The following is a 9,139-nucleotide window of genomic DNA, read 5'->3' on the forward strand; positions in this document are numbered from 1 at the left end:
CAACAAAATATATACACGTAGCACGTATTTTATATAAAATAGTTCATAATATTGCGTTGGAATGAAAATGACTACACACTCACTTGATCAGAAGATGATCGGGCAGCACTACGACTTGCATAAGTAGTGTTTCTCCGTAGATCTGGAAGATCTTCACAAAAACCGGGCTCCTCGCGGGTAGAGCTTCGGCTCGGGAATAACGCTCTTCGGGATCCTCGGGGCTTCGGATCTTGCTTCGGGGCTCGGGAACATTAACGGGGCTTCGGGGTATAAATGGCATGCAAATCGAGGCAAAAGATGAGAGAAAAAGGAAGAAATTTGAAAAGAAAAGAAGTTGGCTTCGCATCCCCTTTTATAGGGCTGATCCTCGGGGTTACGTTGGGCGTAACTTCGGGGTACGCGAGGCGTACTGCCTCGGAAGCCGTCGTCACCTGCGTCATCAGCTCCTTTACGTCATCGCTTATGAACTCGGAGCACTCGAGTGGTATGCTGGGCGTACTTCGGATGAGTCCGGTGACTCCTCTTCGGATAATATCGGAAGTTTGAATTAAAATTAAATATTAAATATTTAATAAATTTCAAAAATTCGTATCTCCCTCATACAAACTCCGTTTTCGACGTTCTTTATATCCACGCGTAGGTGAGACTACGCTCTACAACTTTCGTTTAGACTCCGTTGGCTAATTTTGACTTTATTTTTATTATTTATTTTTTGTAGGCCGGGACAGAAAAACTTCGTTATAAAATCATAACTTCTTCGTTTGACGTTCGTTCTTGCCTAACTTTTCATCGTTTCGCTACTAAAAATGAGATCTTCGATTCTCGTTTAGATTGTTTCGGCTAAAAACCGCTCGATCTCAAATCGAGTATTCGGGCTGCATACTGCCCAGTCGAAACTTCAGAAAATCATAACTTCCTCAAACAAAGTCAGATTTGGGCGTTTTATATATATATTCGGAAACCTCGTTTCAACTACTACAACATTATCCAAAGATATCAAGTTTATTTTACACTTAAATTTTGACGCTCATTTTATTCTTAATTCATTATATTATAATAATTAAGAAAATAAACACATAGTTCACATAATTCACATAATTCACAAATAATACATTTTTATTATTTCAAATTTGGGTTACAAAGGTTAACCTAGACTATTACATTGCTAAAAATGGCAAGCCCAGAAACGCAGGCGTTACACTATACTCCACAGCAAAACGACATTGTTGAAAGAAGGAATCGATCCGTGTGTGAAGCTGCTCGCACCATGTTATGCTTCGCGTCCTTGCCATTATATTTCTGGGCTGATGCAATTGCAGCTGCGTGTTATACTCAGAATTGATCATATTTGAATAAATAGTTCTCAATTACTCCTTACAAGATCTTGAACAATCGAAAACCAAACGTGAAATTCTTTCATGTGTTCGGTTCAAGATGCTGCATTTTCAACTTCAAAGAGAATCGAAACAAGTTCGATGCTAAGGCGGATGAAGGAATTTTCTTAGGCTACTCCCTGAACTCCAAGGCATATAGAGTTCTCAATAAACGCTCGAAGAAAATTGAAGAAACATACTATGTCACTTTTGACGATAGTTATGTTAAGAAGTTAAAAGCAACAGAAGATGCATCCCAAGATATATTTCCAAAGAATTGTCAAGTTACCATCTCCATCTCGAATCTTTTTGACCAATTCATGCTCTTGTTTTATGAGCCTCAAAAGGCAATTGACTCTGAATCAACTTCAAAAGACAACAAAGTTGATAATCTGAAACAAGTTATAGATGATGCTGCTAGAAAAATGGTTGATGATCAATCCAAAGGAACCAAAAGTGAAGATGCAAGCGAACCTTCTGGTGACCATCCTACTGTTGAGGGGGAGGGTTCCTCTCCTCATCATGATCAAGTTTCTTCATTCCAGGGGGAAAACTCATCGCCAAATACAACAAGCTCTACTGAAATTCTGACCAATGAAGGGGATTCAAATGTTGGTCTTGAACAGGAATCATTCTTCGAGGGGGAGAAAACAGTTGGTGAAGATGACATTTTGTCAGAACTCGAAGAAGAAATCAATGCTAAATTGGATCCTATCTATGATCCAAAGTTTCCTCCACTTGTCAAATGGACCAAAGATCATCCCCACACTCAAATTATTGGGGAATCCTCAGAAAAGGTGTTAACTCGCTCTCAAATCAAAGCGAAATAGGCTACCCTATATTCGAAAGTCGAGTTTTCTATGTTCAATTCATTCGTGTCCAAAATTGAACAAAAGACTGTTAATTCAGCTCTTGATCATTCCGACTGGTTTCAATCCATGCAGGATGAGTTAAATGAGTTTGAACGAAACATGGTATGGCGTCTTATTCCAACACCAAAGGATGCTTCGGTTGTCAGTCTCAAATGGGTATTCAGAAACAAGATGGACAAAGAAGGGAATGTCATTCGTAATAAAGCAAGGTTGGTGATCAAAGGATATTGTTAGGAAGAGGGAATTGATTATGAAGAAACCTTCGCTCCCGTGGCAAGATTGGAATATGTCCGTATCTTTCTTGCGTATGCTGCTCACAAGAACTTTGAAGTCTATCAGATGGATGTCAAATGTACTTTCCTCAACGGTGAACTTGAAGAAACCATATATGTTGAGCGGTTTGAAACCATATATGTTGAGCAACCGCCATGATTCGTGAACAAGAAGTATCCTGATCATTGTTATATCCTCGACAAAGCTGTTTATGGCCTGAAACAAGCTCCCAGAGCATGGTATGAAACTCTCACTCGTTTCTTAAAAATGTCTAAATTCAAACAAGGTTCGGTTGACCTAACCTTCTTTCGTAAGCGAGAAGGTAACCACCTTATGATAGTCCAAATTTATGTTGATGACATCATCTTTGGCTCCACGAATCCTAGCTTAACAGCTGAATTCCAAAAGTTGATGGAAACTAAGTTTGAGATGAGCTCAATGGGTCCAATTAATTTCTTTCTTGGATTGAACATTAGACAGGGACCCGAAGGCATTTTTATTAATCAGGAAGCATATACTAAGACTTTGGTCACTAGGTTTGGATTGACGGGAGACTCCAAAGTAAAAGTTTCGATGGCTTTTGGAACCAAACTCACACCATCATTGGAGAAACCAGCCACTAATACAATGCTTTATCGACAAATGATCGGGTCTCTGATGTATCTTACCGCTAGTAGACTTGATATCATGCTCTCTGTCTGTTACTGTGCTCGATTTCAAGCCAACCCACGAGAACCTCATCTCCAAGCCGTGAAGAACATCTTTCGCTATCTGAAGCGCACCTCCTCTCTCAGTCTATGGTATCCAGCTAACTCCAGATTCTTCGTTCAAGCATTTTCAGATGCCGATCTGGGTGGATGTGGATTGGATCGTAAAAGCACCACAGGAGGATGTCAATTTCTTGATGGTAAACTAGTCAGTTGGCAATCAAAGAAACAGACCTGTGTTTCGTTATCCACTGCAGAAGCCGAATACATTGCTGCGGCATCCTGTACATCTCAAGTCGTATGGATACAAAGTCAAATCCAGGATTATGGCTTAAACATGAAGAAAATCCCACTATATTGTGACTCTAAAAGCGCAATCAAGATTTGTCATAACCCAGTGCAACACTCGAAGACTAAACATATTGCACTGAGGTACCATTTCATCAAGGATCATGTCGAAGACGGTAACGTTGAAATTCACTTTGTCAGAACGACTGATCAACTGGCAGACATATTCACAAAGGCCTTACCTGAAGCAAGCTTCAATGTAATTCTACAAGGCCTAGGAATGATGCAAGTCGAGTCAGTACCGAAATCAACTTCGCTTCCATAAAGGTAACAAGCGAAATAGAGCAAACCTATATGAACCGAAATGAACCGAACGTTCGGTCTATTTCGGGTTCGGTCTATTTCGGGTTAAGTTCGACCATGAACCGAAATGAACCGAGCGTTCATTCTATTTTGGGTTCGGTCCATCTGAACTTATTGTTTTTTAAGGCATTTCAACTGTATTCTTTTGTATACTTTTTCATTTCTTCTTTTCTTCTCATAAAATCCCAAAAATAATTTTCATTTTCGTTCAATTGGTCAATTCTCACAAAAATCCAAAAATATTTTTTTATTTTTTATATATATCTATATCTAATGTTTTTATGTTTGTCTAAGTTTAATTCTCGATGGCACAACTAAGGCAGGTAAAAGATTTTTGTTAGTTAGGCGTCCCTAGAAGCATGCTGTTGTATGTTGACCAAAGCCTTGACTGAATTTGAGTGAAGCCTTAATAACATGATTTATACCCATCATGTTTTCCCAATACAAGCTATCATATTCACTCTAATCTTGAGCTACCTTACTCTAGTCAAACTGAGTTTCAAGTTTTCTGCTTGGTCCTTCTTTTCTTTAAAAAGCAGAGGTATATTCGCTTCTTATACCATCTCCATCACCTTTCTCCATTATAATTCGTTTCATCAATATAACCCCTAAGACTCTCAGTTTTAACCACTAAGGTTTATGGTTATACTAAATCTGCGATCATGATCTTAGTTTCATGCCACTATGTACTAAGTGAAACCCAACATTCAACACCACAAGTGAATTGACGGTGAATTCATAAATTCAAGATCTTACTTGTTACCCAATGAAATCTCTTTTTCTTTTTGAGTGACCTTTATGAGATTGCCTTTCACCAAGGCTTCTCTAACCCTAAAAGATCCAGTTTATTTTTTTGAGATTTCCATTCCTCTCTCGTCACTATAAAACATTTCACACCTACTTGTTCAACAGATCACAATGATCTCACAAGTACTTCATTCACTTTTGGTCTTATGTTAAGTATCGAAATTATGAATTAAAGCGAAAGCCACCCTCTTTAACCTTTAAAAGAAGCCTTTCAAAACTTCTTAACAAGTTATTGATCGTAATTTCATGGGAAACCAAGCAAGCACTTCAATGTCTCTCTTGACTTTGAAGGAAGTGATTTTTGCCCAGAATCAATCGTTTTATGTCTGAATACGACATCACAGATAATCCCAAAATACTCGTTTTATTTCTTTATCTTTTACACACTATGCACAAAAATTTTTATTTTTATTTTTCCAAATTTTAAGTTTCGCACAAATTAATGATTCAAATGTTCAAGGCACAAACACTCAAGCGTCATAAGGGGAAACTATTGGGATAAAGTGGTAGCTGACTCAGCAGACACCCAAACGGTTTGGCAATTTGAAAAAGGTGAGTTTTATGAAAAGGCGTGAAAAAGGGAAATGCTTTTCTCTCTCTTGCGTCATCTTCGGCACGCCAACTGTTCACACATCAACTCAGGCGATATTTTTGAGATAATCCAAGATTTCAGCCGGATTCTTCTCTCTCTTCCTTGAATGTATAAAAGGAATTAGAACGGTACTCTCTCAACCTTTATCACTGCCAAAAAGCTCTCAAAGAAACCCCGCGATTTTCTACAACTGTTCATCGTCATCTTCAAGCTACTAAAATGGCAGAATCCTCATCCGTTCATGATACCTCAGTTCGTCAACCCCTACTCACTATCAAACCCCAACAGAACCTAATCATTGATCTCACTCCATTCGTATATGAGCCCTATATGCTGTATGTGGTTGAGTGTCTCAAATACTCACCACTCGTCGATGCACTGACGAAGGTTGAAGTTGTTCCTATGTCGTTCTTGTCTCTTGTCTACTTTACTGCATTCTACAACAAGGCTAATGAAAGGATTCACTTTGAACTTCATGATGAGAAGGTCTCTATCTCCAAGAGTCGATTTTGTGCCCTAATTGGTCTTTCTCAAGATCCATCTCTGGTAAACCCTGATTCCATTACAACTGGGCAACTATTCACAATGTTTTATCAGATTGGGTATATTGAAACCCTAACAACTGTCACCAAGTTCAAGAAGTCCTGCCTTCCTCCTCAATGGAATGGCCTTTTCACGCTCTTATTCAAGGGATTGTCTGAGCGGAGCGCTGGTTCTGACGGTGCTAGCAAGGCATTCAAGGGATTGTCTGAGCGGAGCGCTGGTTGTACAGTGGGCTTAACCTTGATTATGGGTCCATTATTTGGCAGTAGTTGGTTCAAAGCCTAGTTTCTTCATCCAGGCATTTAGAGATTTCATGTGGGAGTTTCTGGACTATCATCACCAAATGGGCAATGGATCGTAATCATGTCCCAATAATGGCGGATTCCTTGCTTTCTTCTATCGCCACTTTTCATACGACGAAAATCATCGTCACTGATCCAACAAAGTTTTCATCCATCTGTTGGTCCACGAGACCTTACACCCACAATACTTCGTTCCATTGAAGAGGCTGACAAACCAGCCAAGAGGGGTAAGAAGCCTGAATCGCAGAAGGAGGGACCGGTCACAAAACCAAACAAGGGACAGGCCCCCAAGAAGAGAACAACTGATAAGGCTGCTCCTTCTCAACCTCAACCCAAAAAGCTGAAGAAGCCTGCTAGGAGACTTATTCTTCAATCCTCCAGTGATTCGGATTCAGAATATGTTCCTCCTAAGCAGAAGAACGCTCCACCTTCAGATTCTGAGAGTGATAAATCTGATGAAGAAGCTTCGGACCGAGGGGACACTTCGCCTCGCTCCCCTACTCCAGAAATTCTGGTTCGTTCTTTGCCTCCTTCATCTCCACCTGTTACCTTTCCAGTTTCTATCCCTCCTATCCCTCCAATAACTACCTCTCAACCATTCACTACAATTCCTATTCCCACTCCCATTTTCACAGATACAATCTCTACCACTACTACTAAACCTACCTTTACCGCTCCCAATCCACTTGTAACTAAACCTCCTTTTACAACCGAACCTACATTCACAACCGAAGCTCCACCTTCTTCAAAACCCTTGTCTCCTACACAATCTACTGAAACAGCCCCTATTTTGGGCGGTGAGGACTTGGAATTCGATTCTACATATTTCAGTCCTTATCGAGTGCAGAGCGAGGATGATGGCGACGAGCCAATTACCAAACGTCATATCAAAGCAGTCAATGACAAGCTTTATCAACTGCTTTCCTCTTCCTCCTCTGGTGCCCCTTCAGAAGCTGCTTTAAAAGCATTGTTCTTGTCGGTTGTTGCCGAACACAATGCTACCCTATGTGCTGCAGCTAAGGCTATTGAAGCCTCCTCTTCGCAATGTCAACAGGCCTCTATCGCTATTGATGCCTCGACTAAGGAGTGCAAGGAAGCAACCGCAAAAGTCGATAAACTAGTTTCAGAAGCTCACTTGTTTCTAGATTCTTTGCAGGCTACTGCTGCCAAGAATGTTGCAACTGGCAACACCTCAGTAAAGACTCTTCAATCTGAGTGTTCAAACCTGGAAGCGGCACGCCATGCCATTGAAGAAGCAAATGCATCGCTCCATGCTAAAGTCAACGAACGCTTAACTCAACTTGAAGCGGACTTAGCTATGGAAAATCGGATCATGGACAAGCTTGACAGACGTACAGCCCAACTTAAACTACAACTACACAAGGTGTGTACTACTAATGCGGAGATTAATGACCTCAAGTCCGAAAGGCAGGTTATCCGGAGTTCTGCTGCCGATGTTCAATCCATTCTCCTTCATCTTATTGAGGCGAATGATCCACTTATCACTATCACTGTCCGAAGGCATTTGGAAGACAAGCTCAGACCGGCACTGGACGTTCTCAGCCGTATCGAGGGTGTTCCGGTGACTAGGGTCCAACCGAAACAAGGGAGAGAGAAAGAGTCAAAGCAGCAACCTCCTCCTTCTAGCTCAAAACCGGCTATTGAACCGAAGGTTAATAAAGCTTCGGTCAGTAACAAAGATAAGAAGAAGAAGAAAATTGGTGAAGACGACACAGACAATAAAGATGATGTCTATGTCGACATTCCCAAGAAACCTTTCCCGCAGGACAATACTTCTGAAAAACAAATGGAAGAAATCACCAAGAAGCAGTGCGCTGAGCTAGAACAGAAGCGAAAGGAGGCGGAGCTCCTTGAGAAGAAAAAGTCTATGTTTCCTGTATGGACTAAAGACTTGCTTCAGTGGTGTGCAATCGACGAGCCAACTGTTCTCTGGCTCGAGCCAATAATGTCCTTTGGCCTTGACAACTCCAAGGATGCACAGTTCGATATGCCAATCACTCGAAAGGCATTCATATTCCACTGCTTCAACTCGACTGTTGTCATTCCATCTCCGGACCCGAAGGTAGATTGGGATCTTTTGGAGTGTTACTTGGAATTTGCTCAACCTCAATACCAGACTTGGAGCTCAAAGAAGATAACCACAGTCAAGGTGATGAAGCCCTATTCAGCAGGGAAATTTATCAATGTCAAATTCAGGGTGACTCGAGGAACCGAAGGCTCAGTCCACCATTTTTCCCTTGCTGATCTACCGAACCTCAATCCCCATGACTGGATACTCCTTAACAACATTCTTCTGTCGAATCCTCAGGAGTATCAGCCTATAATCGATCATGTCAAGCGTATGCTTGTTTGCTACATACATGAGGTAGCAAAGATGGACCAGGAGATTGCCTCTGCTATACACAAGCGACCAACAATCAAGACCATGGGTAGAGCTGGCAATGTCAACACCATGATCAAGGGGAAAATTGATTCAAAGTATCACACAGTCATGTTCCTCAGAGGCGAAGGCCAAAAATGTCTATTCGCTCGTGTCGACAAACACCTCTTCTTGACGACTTGTCTCGAGCATATCTTGGAGATCATTCAAAGGTGTGACCAGAATAATGTTGTTGATAAGAAGCTATTCGTTGACATGCTAAGGTGGTACATTCAGTTTAGACAAACTCTTCTTGCCATTATTCCTCGATTATTCAAAGTTATCAAGATGGTGAAGCCTGCTCAGAAGAAATAATCTCTCGCCTCATTTGACACAAAGGGGGAGATTGTAGAGTCTATTGGATTGCGTCATGGGCTCGGTCTATAGCCCAGTTTGAATGCAAGTATTGGACCTGTCCAGTCGTGCATTATTTTGTATTAGGGTTTAGTATATAAGCTGCATGCGTGCATACTTAGATGTTATCGCTTTCATTATTTTTGTTTTACATCGTTTGTAAACCCTAGCTTGCCTCTACAGCGGAAGTTCTTCATCGAGCTCTGCTGAGACGTGACTCAGTTT

The 9,139-nt window shown here is 41.0% G+C and overlaps 1 protein-coding gene across 1 annotated transcript; it reads left to right on the forward strand.

Annotated features, from left to right (window-relative positions):
• Positions 1 to 1,171: 1,171 nt before the first annotated feature.
• Positions 1,172 to 8,875, forward strand: LOC111891036 (uncharacterized). The gene is made up of 4 exons (XM_023887124.1): positions 1,172 to 1,323; positions 1,594 to 2,046; positions 6,265 to 8,121; positions 8,644 to 8,875. Exons 1-4 carry the CDS (start codon positions 1,172 to 1,174, stop codon positions 8,873 to 8,875), a joined length of 2,694 nt encoding a protein of 897 aa, XP_023742892.1.
• Positions 8,876 to 9,139: the final 264 nt, after the last annotated feature.

Source organism: Lactuca sativa, chromosome 7, assembly GCF_002870075.4.
Source record: "Lactuca sativa cultivar Salinas chromosome 7, Lsat_Salinas_v11, whole genome shotgun sequence".
Taxonomy (NCBI): Eukaryota; Viridiplantae; Streptophyta; class Magnoliopsida; order Asterales; family Asteraceae; genus Lactuca; species Lactuca sativa.

Coding starts and splice junctions, on each gene's coding strand:
- LOC111891036 (XM_023887124.1), top strand. CDS start 1,172: ATGGCAAGCCCAGAAACGCAGGCGTTACACTATACTCCACAGCAAAAC. Junction 1,324..1,593: donor GCTGATGCAATTGCAGCTGC/GTGTTATACTCA, acceptor TTTTGACGATAG/TTATGTTAAGAAGTTAAAAG. Junction 8,122..8,643: donor GACAACTCCAAGGATGCACA/GTTCGATATGCC, acceptor CATGTTCCTCAG/AGGCGAAGGCCAAAAATGTC.